The sequence below is a fragment of the Drosophila kikkawai genome, chromosome 2R (genome assembly GCF_030179895.1).
Source record: "Drosophila kikkawai strain 14028-0561.14 chromosome 2R, DkikHiC1v2, whole genome shotgun sequence".
In the NCBI taxonomy this organism is placed as follows: domain Eukaryota; kingdom Metazoa; phylum Arthropoda; class Insecta; order Diptera; family Drosophilidae; genus Drosophila; species Drosophila kikkawai.
In genome coordinates, this window is record NC_091729.1 from 12,687,694 (window position 1) to 12,703,220 (window position 15,527).

A 15,527-nucleotide genomic window follows, 5' to 3' on the forward strand; every position below is an offset into this window, starting at 1 on the left:
GGATCGTCGCTGAAACCCCTTTGGCAGGCAGAAGTTCTTTCTTTTTTTGGAGCCCGGCATGGCACTCTCCGCTCCAGTTGGGTCATATGCTGCTCATTTGTGTGCATGACGCACTGACCTGTTTCTAATGCAACAAAAACGTTAAGCGCCTGCCAGCCAGGCACTCGCAGTGCAGTCAACTGTGTTCTCTTGGCTCAGAGAGCAGAGCAGGCCGGGCAGGGGCCGCTTAGCCAGCCTTGCTTGCCACCCACTTCCCGCTTTTTTGCGCTGTCTGCCGGGAGAGTTTATTTTACGCACGCCTTGACCAGACGTAGGCGGCTTGCAGCAGCAGCAGCACCAGCAGTTTTCCACTTTCCACTTGCAGGCAAGTGGAAAAGTCAAGCGGATAAACAAGAGATTAAAATGTCATAAACAATGCTTTTTGCCGCTGCTGCTAAGCAACTTAATGAAAGCCTGGAAAATGGGGGTTTTTTTCTGCTAACTACAAACTATCCGCGACTTGAAAAAGTTTCAACTTGAAAAGCAGCATATAGATACGTCTCTCTGGAAGCTAGGAGTAGCTGCAAATCCTGTCCTGCCTGCAACTCAATAAATTTCCATTAAACTTTTGATTTGTTTCCCTGACTTTTTCCGCCCAACAAGGCCAGAGAATTCAATTGAAATTGTTTCCGAAAACGAGCCGAGGCCGAGAGCTACATAAAAAAGTTGATAACAAACTATTTGGAGTGCCCAGAGTACATAAAAGTGGGTTCTAACCGATAATAGTTTCATTATAGAGATGAAATTAAAGGATTAAATAATGGATTTACCTATTGAAACTGTCCTTAAATATATATTGCTTATAATTTAACTAAGAGTACATTTTTAAAGGCACAACAATAAGTTAGAGAAGGTCTTTAAAAAGACCCTTTTCTAACAAGATGCATAACGCCCATACTGTGCATGGCCTTTGCCATATTATAAGGTCCTAACCATAGCCGATCTTTGTAGATAAGATTAGGCATTAGAATAGTAGTAAACTATTAAGCAGATGAACCCAAATAAAATTTTAAAATATTTAAAAATTAAAAGTATATAACAATCCTTATATTCTTTACAATTTAATTGTAAAACAGGCAATAGAAAAACTAGAATATATAATAAGACTTGAAACTATATTACTATATATTAAATTAAACTTTAAGGAATATAATGATCTTATATATTTGTAATATATTAAATAATATCTTATTACAAATTTTTAACTATAAAAAATACATAAGAATCATTATATTACTTATAATTTCATTGAATATAATTTCTCACCACTATCTCCCTTTTTAGTACACCCCAAAAAACACAAGCAGAGCATCCCAACTTGGTTTTCCTGCCACCAAAAAACTCTTTCCATTTGTAACACAATTGAAAAACTTTATTTTCGTTGGGCCTGCGAACAGGAGGGTTGCACAACTGACAAACTATCATACAGAGGCATAAATTAGTCTCGCATATTTGCGCAAAACAAGAAACTATAAAACACTTAGATATATTCAAAAGATTAGATTTACAGCCCCAGGGCGTACACACATCACACACACACATACTGGTAACTGTGCGTAGTTCTTTTTGATTTTTTTACGACATTTTTTGGAAGCTATACTAAATGAAATACTGGATGCCAAGTCGGTGCAAGCAAAACTCCGACCAATTTTCGGCGACAAGGACCAGCAACGCGTTAAATTGATGCTGAAACGTAGACTGATCTTTGCTGGCGAAAATTACAGACACAAATATAAATATATAAATTGTGAAGACTAATTTCCCGGTTATATGTATGTTATGTTATGTTATGCGGTTAAGGTAAGTAAGTATTTTTTCGTTTACATATATATGTACGTGTGGACAGACTGAGGGAATAAAGGAATGAATATCGAGTGAGGAAACAAAGGTGAGAACTAACAAATGGAAGCCCTTTTACTCGGCGCCAGCATTGATGGTAATGGTCTTGCCCTTCGGGTCATCGAAGCGGTCCATCGTATTGATGTCCATCATCCAGCAGACGCCCATGAACATAATGACCAGCAGCAGGAGGATCACAAAGAGTCCCATCAGGATGCCGGGCGTCACGAAGCCCACACAGTCCCAGGAATCGCCGAACACAAAGTTCTCCTTGTAGCTACCGTCGAAGGGAGCCTGCACCTGCAGCGACGAGAAGCTCAGCGTGTTGTACATGTTGTTTACGGCATTGGAGTCCAGGGTAAGGTTGCCGCAGGAGAAGGAGAACGTGGTGGGCGCATTCACGTTGCTGGAACGGAAGGTGTTGCCGTCGTACTGCACGTTGCTCAGACTAAAGTATCCACCATTATAAAGAACATCGAAGGTGATGGGCTTGCTGGTATCGGAGGTGTCAAGCCTAACGGAGAACTTGGTACTTGGAGTGGTGGAGTTGGTGACCGAGATGCCGGTGACGGTGATGGGGTTCTGGTTGTAGAAGAGCGCCGTGTAGAAGATCTGAAACTGGTTGCTGACATGCCACATGATGCCGCCAGTTGTGGCGGCCGTGTCACGGCGGGTGCGACGCTGCACCACCGGAGCGGTGGAGGGAGCGGCCAGGTACAGATAAGCCACCTTGCACTCAAACTGCTTGCTGATAGCGGCGATGGCGGCGTCTGCGCGAGGAAGAGTATATACTATATAGCATGTGGGTCACATTGTTTGTATATATGTTTAACGCACCATGTGACTCCAAAGTCTGCTCGCGGCTCTCGGCCGCATCCTCGAAGCTCACGAACAGGGCCGTGCCGGCGGAGCACTTGGCCGGGCTGGACAGCTTGCCGCTGGCATCGATGCTGTTGTGCTCGCGCCTGGCGGCCACCGAGCGCAGTGCCTCTGAGGGATTCTCCACGCTGGTGTAGTACGTCTTGGGGCTAACGCCCTGCAACTGGGCGTAGCAGGACTGCGACTGGGAGTTGGAGCACAGGAAGTCCTTGTTGCTCAGCTGTATTTGTTTGTAATTATCCATTTAATGTTTAAGTTTTCAGAGTAAAAAACAAAGCACTTACGCCATTTTCCTGGAAGGCCACGACCATGTGATCCTCCAGCAGTGTCGCCAGCTGCTCAGCGAACTCCGCCTGGGGCACCGTCTTTAGAGAAGGCTTCGCCACACTGTTTGGAAAAGATTTTTAATCACGTTACGTGTGCAACCGGTGGAATCTGGTAGTCATGCAACCCACCTGTTGGCTCCCCACAGAAAGACGGGCGTTTGCTCAGCCAAGGCTGCCCCAATGACGCACAAGGCAATCAGCGATTTCCACAACATATCGCCTACTTGGGGATGGAAAACAAAAGGGGAAAACCAAAACACATAAATGAACAACTCAGGGGAACGCAAGAAAACACAAAGAAACCAACCGAAAAGTGAACGGAAACTAAAAACGAAAAATGGAGAAAATTTTCGCTTTGCTTTGCACGACGTCGCCTATTCCAGTGAGAAAAAAAACTTGTGACGGTCATGTGATGCGCAGCAGCTGACTGGACAATCGATGGGTTTGTTTTATCGACTAGTCGATTAATCGACTTGATTGGTCTTTCAGGAACAATAAATTGGCTTAGTTTTTTACTATTGACTTAAGATAACCGAGTTCATTAATTAAAGTATTTAAAAGTTTATTAATTCTAAATAAAATAAAAGGAACAGTTAAAATGTAGGCATTCTATTCGATTTCTACGCAGAGATAGTGAAAGCAGTGTTACCCTAAACATTTTCAAACTGTTATAAAAAGTCACAAAGCGTGGCAACACTGGCTGAATTGTGGCTTAATGTGGCCAATATTGAATTAAAATCATTTAATATTAAGTTTATTAAATTATTCTCATAAATGTGAAATTTTAAATAAATTCAATTCTTTATAAAAAGAATAATTTATTGTTTTAATTAAATCAACAGGTTGAAAGCAAAAAAATTAAGATTTAAACCTTACTAAACTGATACAAATTTTAAAATCAATAGTCCTTTTCTATTTTACATTATGAGTAGCCTTCACCTCAACTTCCATTTCATAAACCTCCAATTTCGTATTTAAAAATAGACATATTTATTGGTAGTATTATCATTAATTTCAACCGCTGGGCAATTTGCTCGCGCCGTCCTGCAAGAGGAGCGCCTTAACGTATTATCAGTAGACAAAAGTAACAGCAGATATATAACGGAAGAGAAACGTACAAATCGGAATAAACGGGTCCACAGAGAAGTTAGCATAGAGAAAATATAATGGGACCACCGAGCGGGGATTGGAACGGGCACGCCTCAATCGATTGGCTGCGCCCGCGACATCACAGCTGCGTCATGGCCATGGCGGATTAGGGTCTGTTCATCGACCAGGTCATCGTCGTCCTGCTCGTTGTTCTCCAGCTGCTTCTGCCGCTTCAGCCGCAGCTCAAACACCTCGCTGATGGCATCTCGGAAGCATATAAAATTGTAGTCGATGACGCCCTGCCGGTTGAAGTTCTCCTCGCGAAGGATACAGACCAAAGCCAGAAACTTGTTCACCTCCCGCAGATAGAGTATCGTGTTGTTGTTCAGCTTGATGAGACTAGAGCTGCCGCTGTCGAAGGCGGTTTCCTCAGAGCTTTGGATATATTATCAATTTCGGGTGATAAATGAGAATAAATGATGAGAAAACTTACCTGTATATGCTGGACAGATCAATGACCACGTCAATCATGTCACAGCACAGCTCGTAGGTCTGCATGTCAACGGGCGAGGAGTCCGTGGCTATGTAGATCTTGGAGACCACGTCGAACAGAAAGGCCTTCTCTATGCCCGAGTTCTGTTGAGGAAATGGTTATTATTCAATTTGAAAATAAAATATTATAAAAATACTTACTGGTATAAAGATATTTAAGAGGTTCTCCAGCGTGGGCAGCTGGGGAATGAGCTTTTGCACCACCTTGGAGAAGGCCTCAAAGATGGAGTGATCATAAATGGAGGTCAGATGAAAACTTAGGTGGATCTGATTGAGGCCCGCCTCGCTTAGGTCATCCGACGATCGCTGGTGTATATCCCGCTGCGACTCCATTTTCGAATCGTCGCTGATGCCGTCAACCTGCGTGGGAATGTGACCAAATGGTGGGTCAGTGGTTATCACATACTCCGATAAGGGTAGATATTACCTTGTGTATAAACACCTCGAACTTGATGCGCTGGTTCACCTTGTAGGCCTTTATCACTGTATTCTTGAACTTGGTCAGCGCCTCGTTGTAGTCATCCTTGGCATCTATGACGAAGACCAAAGCCCCACAGCCGCCAAAGATCATGTCCGAGTCAAAGGTTGGCTCAATAAAATCAATTTGGCCCGGGAAATCCCAGATCTGGAACTGCACGAAGCTGGAGTTGTTGATGTCGTCCTTCACAATCTTGCTGGTGGACTCCAGGAAGAGCGTCTCGTTCGGCGACATCTTGTGGAAGACCACCTTCTGGATGGAGCTCTTGCCCGATCTGCGCAGTCCCATCAGCAGAATGCGGGGCTTTGTCTCACTGCTGCCCGTCGCATTGGGCTCCAGTTCCAGGCCATCCTGGTTGTACGCCCGGTAGCCAAAGTCCTTGGGAAACGTGTCCGCCGGATAGTCATCGTCGTCGTAGCTCTAATCGAACGGAAAGCGTATGCTTGTGATGATGGGCGGGGGCCCATAGGCGAGATATGGCTTCTTTGTCTCTACTCACCATTTTGGGGTTTTCTTTCCAGTTCCGCTGAGTTCTCTGATTTAGGGGGGTGCGCCGGCAGTCTTTCGGCGAACGTGTGCATGGAAAGCACAGATATTGGTTAATAACAGAACGGTTTAGTTTACTTTTTCGACTTTTCCTGCAGGTTTCTTATCGGACTCTAAGTGTGTGCACACCTGCAAGCAGGTCATCAGCTGATGCTATCGATAACAAACAGCTGGCGGGCGTTAGTCAGTGGTGGCACTTTGAAAATACGTTAAAAACTATTAATATTTCCAAGAGAAATTATATTATTCCGAATTTAGTAGCTAAAATCATTCCATTTTAATCACTTAACCAAACAAAAAGTACATTAAACCAAATCTATGACTACTGGGCTGCCAGTTTGGCGTTCAACTGGCCCAGATCAACGCCCAGTTCGGCGAGCCTCTTCTCTTGCTCTTTGGTGTCCAATCCATGCTCCTTGTTATACTTGTAGTTAACCGTTAGCTGCACCTCCTCCAGGCCGCTGACATGCTCATACAGATCGCCCTCCAGCCGCTGATCGATGTCGCTCTCCTCGCGCAGCCAGCAGAAGTACAGGAGGAAGACGCCCAAGCTGGCGGAGATCACGTAGGGCTGATACCACAGGGACTCATCGCTACCACCGCTCCGCGTATCCTTGGCACGCCAAGTGGCCGCCTGGCTGCCAAAGAACTTGATGGGCTCATTGCTAATGGGCTCCTCTGCTGGTTTTTGGCTGCCTGTTCCCGCAGTCTGTGCATAGAAGCGGGGGGAAATCGAAGTAGAGCCTGTGGCTGGCACCAATTGCCTGTAGATTTTATTTATTAGTAACCTTGATTGTTTACAAAGTCAAGTTAATGATTGTTTACCTCACAAGTCTTGTTTTTGTCAGTAAACGCAGCATTTTCAGAGCGAAACTTGAGAAAATTTCATAACAAAATTGGTCAAACAGCTGAGTCTGGCTAGAGATGGGAGCTAGCAACTAGTAAGCAGCCGGCATGTCTGGCGATATATAGATATCGATTGCCTAAATATCGTATTGAATAAGTTAAATTGCTTTGTGCAATAAAATTTGTAAAATATAAAACAAATATTCATAAAAATAGCCAATAAACTTGTCTGTTTTGTTATAAATTTTTCAGTTTTATTTCCAGTTTATAAAACAAAAAATGAAAATAATTTTAAACGATAGTTTTCCATAACTTTTCTCCCATCACCAACTCCTCGCACGCCACACGTGTGTTTCGAATTGTAAACACGCGCTGGAATTGTAATTTAGTTTTTAGCCTGCAAAAATGGGCGCCACGAAGAACCTGGACTTGATAGGTACCATCGAAGACGATGCCGAAGTGGAGAACCTGTCGGAGGACTCCGATGCCGAAGTGGAGGTAAGGAAATTACAGTTTCCAGTCTGCTACAAGAACTACCACTGACCACCGGTGCTCCTCCACAGTATCAACCCACGAAACTGAGACACAAAAAGGTCACCGAGTTCGAGAAGGGCTTCGAGTTCGTGTCCTCTGTGAAGGAGTACAACCAGGACACTTGGGACGACTTGATGAAGTATGTGAAAAGGAAGGCGCGCACAAAGACAGACGACAAGATCGCCGCCCGTTTGCAAAAGAGAGGCGGCGCCGAGGCAGTGGCCGCGGAGCAGAGCGACGGCAGCGAAATTGATCTCTCCGAGGACGAGCTGAAGCACGATAACTTAAGGCTGCGCGAAAAGAAGCTGTCCAAGAACAAGAAGAAGAAGGCGGGCGAAGAGGACGAAGAGGAGGAGGGCGAGAAGATGCAGTTTGACGATACCATAGAGGCCAATGAGCAGATAACCTCCTTCTACCAGATGAATCTATCGCGTCCCTTGATGCGCGCCATCGGCGTTTTGGGCTACATCTATCCCACGCCCATCCAGGCCTCCACGATCCCGGTGGCTTTGCTGGGTCGTGACATCTGTGGCTGTGCCGCCACGGGTACAGGCAAAACGGCAGCCTACATGCTGCCCACACTAGAGCGCTTGCTGTATCGTCCGCTGAACAATAAAGCAATCACCAGGGTGCTGGTGCTGGTGCCCACCCGTGAATTGGGCGCCCAGGTCTATCAGGTGACCAAGCAGCTGTGCCAGTTCACCAGCATTGATGTGGGCCTGGCCATTGGCGGTCTGGATGTCAAGGCTCAGGAGTCAGTGCTGCGCCAGAATCCGGATATAGTTATAGCCACGCCCGGTCGTCTTATAGATCATATAAAGAACACGCCCAGCTTTACCTTGGATTCTATAGAGGTGGGTTTGAGTTTTGGGCTTGGTTTGGGTTAAAATCTTTATGATGATTCTTTCCTTGCGCTCTGAGCCCCTTTTTGCGGGCCAAGAGGACACTCCTGGTTCTTGCAACTGCGCGGCAGATGCAAGCTGATCCATGACCCTTCATCTTTAAGAAATCTTTCTCTATACTTTTTTCTAATAATTTTCCTTGAATTCCCTTTAGGTTCTCATCCTTGACGAAGCTGACCGCATGCTGGACGAATACTTTGCCGAGCAGATGAAGGAGATCATTAACTCTTGCTGCAAAACCCGCCAGACCATGCTGTTCTCCGCTACCATGAGCGAACAGGTCAAGGATCTGGCTGCCGTTTCACTGGACAAACCGGTCAAGGTTTTCGTGAACAATAACCAGCAGGTAGCCTTCAATCTGCGCCAGGAATTCATACGCATCCGCGAGGATAAAGAGGGCGATCGTGAGCCCATTCTGGCCAGCTTGATTTGCCGCACGTTCCACGACCACTGTATGGTCTTTGTCCAGACCAAGAAGCAAGCCCATCGTTTGCACATCCTGTTGGGTCTCCTGGGTGTCCGTGCCGGAGAATTGCATGGAAACCTCACGCAGCAACAGCGTCTGGAGTCGCTGAAGAAGTTCAAGGAGGAGCAAATCGATGTGCTAATCGCCACTGATGTGGCAGCTCGTGGTCTAGACATTGTGGGCGTGAAGACAGTCATCAACTTTGTGATGCCCATCACCACGGAGCACTATATTCATCGAGTTGGTCGTACAGCGCGAGCAGGACGCGCTGGTATCTCCGTTTCCCTGGCCGGCGAAAAAGAGCGCAAGATCGTCAAGGACATCATTAAGAACGCCGAGAGTACCATCAAGAATCGTATTATTCCTCCAGAGATCATAGAAAAATATCGCAACAAGCTGACCAGCTTGGAGCCAGAGATACGTGAGTAGCAGAAACTTTATACATTTCCATTATTTTCATGATTTTTCCCACAGAAAACATTCTGGATGAGGAGCAGGCGGAACGGCAGCTGGCCAAAACCGAGCAGCAGCTGTCCAAAACAGAACGCAAGTTGCTGGGACAATCCAACGAGCGACGCGGCTGGTTCCAGACCAAACAGCAGCGCGAGGCTGAGAAGGAGCGCCTGGCTCTAACCACCGGCGACGAGGAGAAGCCTGCTGGCGGAGGCAAGGGCAAGGGTAAGACCGCCACCAAACGTAAGCGACCCGAGTGGGGTGGAGATGGCGAGGATGGGCCCTCGGTCAAGGAGATTGAGGCCAAGCGCAACAAGAAGAAGAAGGAGGAGCCCCGCAAGAAGACGCCGGAGCAGTTGGCCAAGGAACGGGCGATGAAGGAGATCGAAAAGGTGTCCCTGGTGCGGGCCAAGATGGCCAAGCTGCGCAAGCGTCCCGGCAAGCTGGGAGCGGCCACAGAGACGCACAGGGGCAATGCTGGACCTAGCAAACCCAAGCGACGTGGCGGCCAGTCGGCGTTCGATAATGATTTGACCGATGTCAGCCGCGGTGGAGCACTTCGTTTAAGGTGAGTAGGAAAGGAATCTCTGGCCTTTTTAATGGAAATTAATCTCTGTAATTTCAGGTCGGAGGCCAACCGACACCAGAAAATGTCCAAGATTGCGGCGAAGAAGAAGGCCAGCGGTGGGGGCAAGGGTAAGCCCATGAACAAGTCAGCCAAGAGCAAGGTCAGCAACGTGAAGCTGGCCAACAAGGCGGGCAAGAACAAGTTCAACAAGGGCAAGAGCTTCGGCGGACCACGTTACGCCAAAAAGGACAAGAAAAAGTAGAGATGTACAATAGTTGTATGCAATGTTAAATCGTAAACTTGTAAAATAAAGCATTTACTTTCTGTAAATAATTCGGTTATGCATGATTTGTTTTACAGCGAGAATTAAAAGTTAAAAATAAATTAATAATATTTAAAATGCCCGCCGATAACCTATCAAAGCCAATCGATAACGCCAAAAGCTTTCGATAACTTCTGATTTGATGTTTACCAGCACTGGCATTTCCTTCCTTACGTTTCCTGCGCATTTTTTCTTCTTCCTTGGCCACAACAATGTTTTAGCACATTCCGTTTTAGTTTTGATAAAATAAACCAGAGAAGATGAGCAACCAGTGCGCCTATAGACCCCCCGCGGACTCGGATTCGGACAGCAGCTATGATGGCTTCTACTTCTCGGATCCGGTAGGAGCTCCTTTGGGCAGGCTCTTCCAGAAGTCTCACTGCGTCCTTTGTTGGCTTTCCAGATAAAGCGCACACGACCCGCTCCCTATGTGGATCCCGAGCAGAAGCTGTACGAGGCGGCCATCGAGGGCGACGGCAAAACGTTGCTGGAGGAGATGCGAAAACTCAACTGGAATGTGGATCAGGCCGTTAGGGGCGGGCCCACCTTGCTGATGATCACCTGCCGCGAGGGACACTACGACATAGTCGAGCCGCTGGTGGAGAAGCGCCGGGCAAATGTCAATCGTCAAGTGGACTCTGTAACGCCGCTGATGATGGCCTGCGACTGCAACCGAAGGGATCCCTACCTGGCCGAGAAGTTGGTACGCCTGCTGCTTCGCCACGGTGCCGTGATCAATGTGTCCGACAAATATGGGATGACGCCCCTGATGTTTGCCTGCCAGAACGGCTACGCAGGCGTTGTGCGTCTTCTGATAAAGGATGTCAGCTTCGATGCGGTGGACAACCAGGGCTGTACGCCCATCTTCCATGCCATTGAGCGGAATCATGTGGAGGTGGTCAAGTTGCTGGTTGAGGCGGGCGTCAATGCCACCATAGCGAACAACAAGGGATACACGCCCACCCAAGTGGCCGAGTGCCATGGCTACTATGATTTGCTGGAGATCCTGCCGCGACCACCATCTACCTATCTGGTGCCATCTAGCTACCTTTCCTATAACACGCTGAGGGATCACATTCCACGGATATTCCTCAAGAGCGACTGTCCGGAGTACTTCCAGGAGCTCAACTACATCCTGCGTTCGATCGAGGCAGGCAAAACGCTGGAAAACTTTGCCATTGCCAAGACTTCGCTGGCCGAATTCCTTGTCATGGATGACCAACTGCTACGTGAGGTGGGCATTGAGTTTCCCATTTATCGCAACAAGATCATGAAGGGGATACTGGAGTGAGTATGAGCTAAGGCTTTGTTTTTTAAAGGTTTTGATAATGAATGAATCTTGAATGCTTTTGGTAGCTTCCACCTTCACCATTGGTCCCAAAAGTCCATAGCTCGCATCAAGACGGATGGCCTAGACAAGTGAGTTGGGTTTAATAACCAAGATTATATTGGAGCTTACTTGATAAATCACTTTTCTAGCTTCTATGAGATCCTCATGATAGCTGCCAATCATCTGCAGCAGTTGGTCATCATCCAGGCCTCTCTGAAGTTCGTTTTGAAGAACCAAAAAGCAGGAAAACTAGGACAACCCTCGGACACGCAGTTGGCCACGCTTCAAAGCAATCTCCAGGGCTATCGTGGTGTCCTTAGCGACATGAGCAAGACTGTGAAATATGTAAGAGATTGTAATTTATTTTAATATTATTCTTATAATTATACATCTTCTATTAATTACAGCTTGGTTCGTTTAGTCCTGCCCAGAATCCCCTGTTCATCGACTACAACGAAATCCTGGCCGAGCGAAAGCGCAAGAAGGTGCGCAACTACTTCAAGTACACCACCCTTATCCTGGGAATCTCCGTTTTCATTTGCCTCAAGTGCAAGTGGTTCTCCTAGTATTCGAATATCCTGGCAAAGCATTCCCCTTATCCATTTGCTGTACAAATAACGCAGTTTTCCTTAGCGCGAGCTTGGAATCTATAAGTTTCCAATGTGTTTTCTTGCAAATCAAAATAGTTGATAGTTTGTTGAAAAGTTAAAACTGAAATCTCAATGAAACGAAATTTATCAAATTGTTACCTGAAGCTTAACTGAGTTTATTTGAATTTATAAACAATTAGAAAGTTACATCTTTAATATAATTAACAGGTTATTAAAGTTAATAAGTTATAATGTATAATAAACAATATTTACTTATATATATCAATGTAAGCAATACACCGATTGAGACAATAGACGTTACTAATCAAAGAAACATAAAGAAATGTTACCTGAAGCACAGTAAACTACCTGAAATTTGAATAGAATATTTAAAAATTGAATATCAATTGCAATAACATAGTTAAATACGTGTTTTGTAGTTAAAATCCTTACAAATGTAACACCAATTAGTATACAAACAGACTAATAAACGTATAGATGTTATAATCGATTGAGTTTTGTTTAAAATTTAATTAATAAAAATCGTAAAACATAAAAAATACGATGTTAACAGCTAAAATAACGTTAATTATATTTGGAAAATAGCTATAATTCCCGCTAGCCGCTAGTTTTCAATTTATTTCGCTCTGTGCCAGAGCTAGCGAAGGAATAGCTAAATTGGCAACACTGGTAAAGATTTCCCGCCATGCCGGAGGATTTGGAGCCGGGCGTCATCAGGAAGCTAGACGAGGTGGTGGTCAACCGCATAGCCGCCGGAGAGATCATCCAACGACCTGCCAACGCTCTGAAGGAGCTGCTCGAGAACAGTTTGGACGCCCAATCGACGCACATCCAAGTGAATGTAAAAAACGGCGGCCTGAAGCTTCTCCAGATCCAGGACAATGGCACGGGCATACGACGCGAAGACCTGGAAATCGTCTGCGAGCGTTTCACCACCTCCAAGCTGGCACGCTTCGAGGACTTGGCCCAGATAGCCACCTTTGGCTTTCGGGGCGAGGCCCTGGCCAGCATCAGTCATGTGGCCCACTTAAGCATCCAGACGAAGACAGCAAAGGAGAAGTGCGGCTACAAGGCCACTTATGCAGATGGCAAACTACACGGACAGCCGAAGCCCTGTGCGGGCAATCAGGGCACCATAATCTCCATCGAGGATCTGTTCTATAATATGCCCCAGCGGCGGCAGGCATTGCGTTCGCCGGCGGAGGAGTTCCAGCGCCTATCCGAGGTCCTGGCCAGGTACGCTGTCCACAATCCTCGCGTGGGCTTCACCCTCCGGAAGCAGGGGGAGGCACAGCCTGCGCTAAGAACTCCTGTGGCCAGTTCCCGGACAGAGAATATACGTATTATCTATGGCGCAGCCATTGCCAAGGAGCTGCTGGAGTTTAGCCATCGGGATGAGATGTTCAAGTTCCAGGCCGAGTGTCTGCTTACACAGGTCAACTATTCGGCCAAGAAGAGCCAGATGCTGTTGTTCATCAACCAGCGACTGGTGGAGTCGCCAGGTGAGCCTAGATAATCACCATTGACGGGAACATCCTTTAACTTCTACTCGTTCAGCTCTCAAGACCGCCGTGGACGCGGTGTATGCCACCTACCTGCCCCGTGGCCATCATCCCTTTGTGTACATGAGCCTCACGCTGCCGCCCCAGAATCTCGACGTGAATGTGCATCCCACCAAGCATGAGGTGCACTTCCTCTACCAAGACGAGATCGTTGAGCGGCTCAAGGAACAGGTGGAGGCCCGTCTTTTAGGAAGCAACTCCACCAGAACTTTTTACAAGCAGCTGCGATTGCCAGGAGCCCCAGACTTGGATGAAACCCAGCCAGGAGACAAGACGCAGCGCATCTATCCCAAGGAACTCGTGCGCACCGATGCCAGCGAACAAAAGCTGGACAAGTTCCTCGCTCCTCTGGTGAAAAGTGACTCTGGGCTGTCCTCCGGCTCCTCCCAAGAGGCTCCTCCGCTGCCCGATGAGAGTTTTCGCGTGACGGCGACGAAAAAGTCCCGAGAAGTGCGACTAAGCAGCGTGCTGGACATGAGGCAGCGTGTGGAGAGGCAGTGCAGCGTCCAGCTGAGAAGCACCCTCAAGAACCTGGTCTATGTCGGCTGTGTGGACGAGCGGCGGGCCTTGTTTCAGCATGAGACTCACCTTTATCTCTGCAACACGCGAGCCTTCAGCGAGGAGCTCTTCTACCAGCGACTCATCTACGAGTTCCAGAATTGCCAGGAGATCAGCATAAAGCCCTCACTTTCGCTCAAGGAGCTGCTCATGCTAGCGCTGGACAGCGAGGCTGCTGGCTGGACGCCCGAGGATGGGGATAAGGCTGAGCTGGCGGTCAGTGCCGCGGAGATTCTGCAGAATAAGGCTCCCATTATGCGAGAGTATTTTGGTCTTCGCATTTCGGAGAAGGGAGAGCTCGAGTCACTGCCCAGTTTGGTATCCCAGCATCGTCCCTGTGTGGCCCACCTGCCTGTGTACCTGCTGCGCCTGGCCACTGAGGTGGATTGGGAGCAGGAGGCCAGTTGTTTTGAGACATTCTGCCGGGAAACTGCTCGCTTTTACGCTCAGCTGGATTGGCGGGATGGTGGGAGGACGGCGGCAGGCCATCCCAGATGGACCATGGAGCATGTACTGTTTCCAGCTTTTAAGAAGTATCTTCTGCCATCTCCACGCTTAAAGGATCAGATTTATGAACTCACCAATCTGCCTACGCTTTATAAAGTGTTTGAGAGATGTTAATTAAGTTTTGAGAAGTATAAAGTATTATGTTTGAATTTAAAGCTAACTCTCTATCTTTTTAGGTGTATTTTCTGGTTAAATTTAGTGCAGAATATGACTAGGAAATCCTGATAATTTTCAGAATCACAACAAAAGGTTATTTAAGGATTTCTATACAGATATATATCGCTTCAAGTATTAAGATCTGGCTGTCGCAGACGAGAGATCCGTTCGTCATTCTTGACGTGCTCCTTCAATAGCTTCATGATCTCCGTGTCGTACTCCTTGGGCGTGGGTTTCACATCGGTGGCCCAGTAATAGATGTCCCAGTCGTTGGTGACCCCATTGATCAACTGATCGTACAGTGCCGTCTGCTCAGCACTAAATTCCTTCAGATGCTTGGCTGCAAAGGTGCTGAGCAGCAGGTCATTCTCCAGCATTCCTCGCTTGCGGGACTGATACACAAGCCTGTAGAGGATATATCTAGTAACAATCCATATAATTCACTTTTAGTACAACCCACCTTTGCTTGCGTATATTCAACGGCTCATTGGGACGTGCCGGGTACTCAGGCAGGGGCAGGTAATCAGGATCCTCGTAGTCCACAATCACATCGTTCAAGGTGCTGGTCAGCGGCAGCTGGGGATCTTGAATATTCGATGCAGCCCGCCTCCAGGGCATAAATATCCAGGCCGTAATATCCCAGTTCATCTGAGGAACCCATCCCAAAATAAAAATAGATATCGTGAGGAAATGCGCAAAAATGCAATACATGCAAGCTTATGCAACGGTGTTTTGCAAATAGTAAAAAGCTCACCCTTAATTGACGGAACATCTTGATTATTTATTTTTAATTCTACAGTTAATGTTAATTTATGATTTTGTTTGCAACAATTTTTTGATTTAAGTTTCTTGGGAATTTGAAAAATCAAAATATTTTGACAACTGCCGGTTTTTTAATTTGACACTAAAAAATACCAAATGTGTACCATATAGCTGCACTCTTCACACATAGGTAAAACTCTTT

At 46.7% G+C, this 15,527-nt stretch overlaps 7 protein-coding genes across 8 annotated transcripts; 3 read left to right on the forward strand and 4 right to left on the reverse strand.

Annotated features, from left to right (window-relative positions):
• Positions 1–1,389: 1,389 nt before the first annotated feature.
• VhaAC45 (Vacuolar H[+] ATPase AC45 accessory subunit) lies at positions 1,390–3,545 on the reverse strand. 2 transcript variants are annotated; one of them, XM_017172338.2, is made up of 5 exons: positions 3,391–3,545; positions 3,213–3,306; positions 3,042–3,144; positions 2,716–2,977; positions 1,390–2,648 (listed from the first exon to the last, which is right to left on the reverse strand). In XM_017172338.2, the coding sequence occupies exons 2-5, from the start codon at positions 3,296–3,298 to the stop codon at positions 1,954–1,956; spliced, it is 1,146 nt and encodes a 381-aa protein (XP_017027827.1). In that variant the 5' UTR covers positions 3,299–3,306; positions 3,391–3,545; the 3' UTR covers positions 1,390–1,953. The 2 variants fall into 2 exon arrangements, with proteins under 2 accessions (XP_017027827.1, XP_017027828.1); XM_017172339.3 differs by having other exon boundaries at positions 3,213–3,303; positions 3,391–3,494.
• Positions 3,546–4,049: 504 nt separating this feature from the next.
• RagC-D (Ras-related GTP binding C/D) lies at positions 4,050–5,877 on the reverse strand. The gene is made up of 5 exons (XM_017172335.2): positions 5,702–5,877; positions 5,152–5,622; positions 4,866–5,084; positions 4,666–4,808; positions 4,050–4,607 (listed from the first exon to the last, which is right to left on the reverse strand). Exons 1-5 carry the CDS (start codon positions 5,702–5,704, stop codon positions 4,286–4,288), a joined length of 1,158 nt encoding a protein of 385 aa, XP_017027824.1. The 5' UTR covers positions 5,705–5,877; the 3' UTR covers positions 4,050–4,285.
• A 124-nt stretch (positions 5,878–6,001) lies between these two features.
• Positions 6,002–6,718, reverse strand: LOC108078448 (uncharacterized). Its single transcript, XM_017172336.2, has 2 exons — positions 6,574–6,718; positions 6,002–6,512 (listed from the first exon to the last, which is right to left on the reverse strand). The coding sequence occupies exons 1-2, from the start codon at positions 6,606–6,608 to the stop codon at positions 6,071–6,073; spliced, it is 477 nt and encodes a 158-aa protein (XP_017027825.1). The 5' UTR covers positions 6,609–6,718; the 3' UTR covers positions 6,002–6,070.
• Positions 6,719–6,915: 197 nt separating this feature from the next.
• Rs1 (Dead-box helicase Rs1) lies at positions 6,916–9,850 on the forward strand. Its single transcript, XM_017172265.3, has 5 exons — positions 6,916–7,092; positions 7,158–7,982; positions 8,185–8,917; positions 8,971–9,517; positions 9,575–9,850. Exons 1-5 carry the CDS (start codon positions 7,000–7,002, stop codon positions 9,777–9,779), a joined length of 2,403 nt encoding a protein of 800 aa, XP_017027754.1. The 5' UTR covers positions 6,916–6,999; the 3' UTR covers positions 9,780–9,850.
• A 156-nt stretch (positions 9,851–10,006) lies between these two features.
• Gasz (ankyrin repeat, SAM and basic leucine zipper domain-containing protein 1) lies at positions 10,007–12,270 on the forward strand. Its single transcript, XM_017172356.2, has 5 exons — positions 10,007–10,180; positions 10,243–11,126; positions 11,196–11,258; positions 11,319–11,514; positions 11,577–12,270. The coding sequence occupies exons 1-5, from the start codon at positions 10,100–10,102 to the stop codon at positions 11,733–11,735; spliced, it is 1,383 nt and encodes a 460-aa protein (XP_017027845.1). The 5' UTR covers positions 10,007–10,099; the 3' UTR covers positions 11,736–12,270.
• Positions 12,271–12,427: 157 nt separating this feature from the next.
• Mlh1 (DNA mismatch repair ATPase Mlh1) lies at positions 12,428–14,562 on the forward strand. The gene is made up of 2 exons (XM_017172261.2): positions 12,428–13,282; positions 13,338–14,562. Exons 1-2 carry the CDS (start codon positions 12,466–12,468, stop codon positions 14,519–14,521), a joined length of 2,001 nt encoding a protein of 666 aa, XP_017027750.1. The 5' UTR covers positions 12,428–12,465; the 3' UTR covers positions 14,522–14,562.
• A 10-nt stretch (positions 14,563–14,572) lies between these two features.
• Positions 14,573–15,477, reverse strand: LOC108078405 (succinate dehydrogenase assembly factor 2-B, mitochondrial). The gene is made up of 3 exons (XM_017172262.3): positions 15,318–15,477; positions 15,024–15,211; positions 14,573–14,968 (listed from the first exon to the last, which is right to left on the reverse strand). The coding sequence occupies exons 1-3, from the start codon at positions 15,333–15,335 to the stop codon at positions 14,692–14,694; spliced, it is 483 nt and encodes a 160-aa protein (XP_017027751.1). The 5' UTR covers positions 15,336–15,477; the 3' UTR covers positions 14,573–14,691.
• Positions 15,478–15,527: the final 50 nt, after the last annotated feature.

What these genes read in the sequence shown, in the direction of transcription:
- VhaAC45 (XM_017172338.2), bottom strand. Translation starts at nt 3,298, where the DNA reads ATGTTGTGGAAATCGCTGATTGCCTTGTGCGTCATTGGGGCAGCCTTG. An exon ending in TTTCTGTGGGGAGCCAACAG is followed by an intron (nt 3,145 to 3,212) that starts GTGGGTTGCATG and finishes TTTTCCAAACAG; the next exon opens with TGTGGCGAAGCCTTCTCTAA. An exon ending in TGGCCTTCCAGGAAAATGGC is followed by an intron (nt 2,978 to 3,041) that starts GTAAGTGCTTTG and finishes AAACAAATACAG; the next exon opens with CTGAGCAACAAGGACTTCCT.
- RagC-D (XM_017172335.2), bottom strand. An exon ending in TCGAGGTGTTTATACACAAG is followed by an intron (nt 5,085 to 5,151) that starts GTAATATCTACC and finishes ATTCCCACGCAG; the next exon opens with GTTGACGGCATCAGCGACGA. An exon ending in GATCTGTCCAGCATATACAG is followed by an intron (nt 4,608 to 4,665) that starts GTAAGTTTTCTC and finishes ATATATCCAAAG; the next exon opens with CTCTGAGGAAACCGCCTTCG.
- LOC108078448 (XM_017172336.2), bottom strand. Translation starts at nt 6,608, where the DNA reads ATGCTGCGTTTACTGACAAAAACAAGACTTGTGAG. An exon ending in ACAAAAACAAGACTTGTGAG is followed by an intron (nt 6,513 to 6,573) that starts GTAAACAATCAT and finishes TAAAATCTACAG; the next exon opens with GCAATTGGTGCCAGCCACAG.
- Rs1 (XM_017172265.3), top strand. Translation starts at nt 7,000, where the DNA reads ATGGGCGCCACGAAGAACCTGGACTTGATAGGTACCATCGAAGACGAT. An exon ending in ACTCCGATGCCGAAGTGGAG is followed by an intron (nt 7,093 to 7,157) that starts GTAAGGAAATTA and finishes GCTCCTCCACAG; the next exon opens with TATCAACCCACGAAACTGAG. An exon ending in CAGCTTGGAGCCAGAGATAC is followed by an intron (nt 8,918 to 8,970) that starts GTGAGTAGCAGA and finishes TTTTTCCCACAG; the next exon opens with AAAACATTCTGGATGAGGAG.
- Gasz (XM_017172356.2), top strand. Translation starts at nt 10,100, where the DNA reads ATGAGCAACCAGTGCGCCTATAGACCCCCCGCGGACTCGGATTCGGAC. An exon ending in GCTTCTACTTCTCGGATCCG is followed by an intron (nt 10,181 to 10,242) that starts GTAGGAGCTCCT and finishes TTGGCTTTCCAG; the next exon opens with ATAAAGCGCACACGACCCGC. An exon ending in TGAGCAAGACTGTGAAATAT is followed by an intron (nt 11,515 to 11,576) that starts GTAAGAGATTGT and finishes TATTAATTACAG; the next exon opens with CTTGGTTCGTTTAGTCCTGC.
- Mlh1 (XM_017172261.2), top strand. Translation starts at nt 12,466, where the DNA reads ATGCCGGAGGATTTGGAGCCGGGCGTCATCAGGAAGCTAGACGAGGTG. An exon ending in GCGACTGGTGGAGTCGCCAG is followed by an intron (nt 13,283 to 13,337) that starts GTGAGCCTAGAT and finishes CTACTCGTTCAG; the next exon opens with CTCTCAAGACCGCCGTGGAC.
- LOC108078405 (XM_017172262.3), bottom strand. An exon ending in TTGAATATACGCAAGCAAAG is followed by an intron (nt 14,969 to 15,023) that starts GTGGGTTGTACT and finishes TATCCTCTACAG; the next exon opens with GCTTGTGTATCAGTCCCGCA.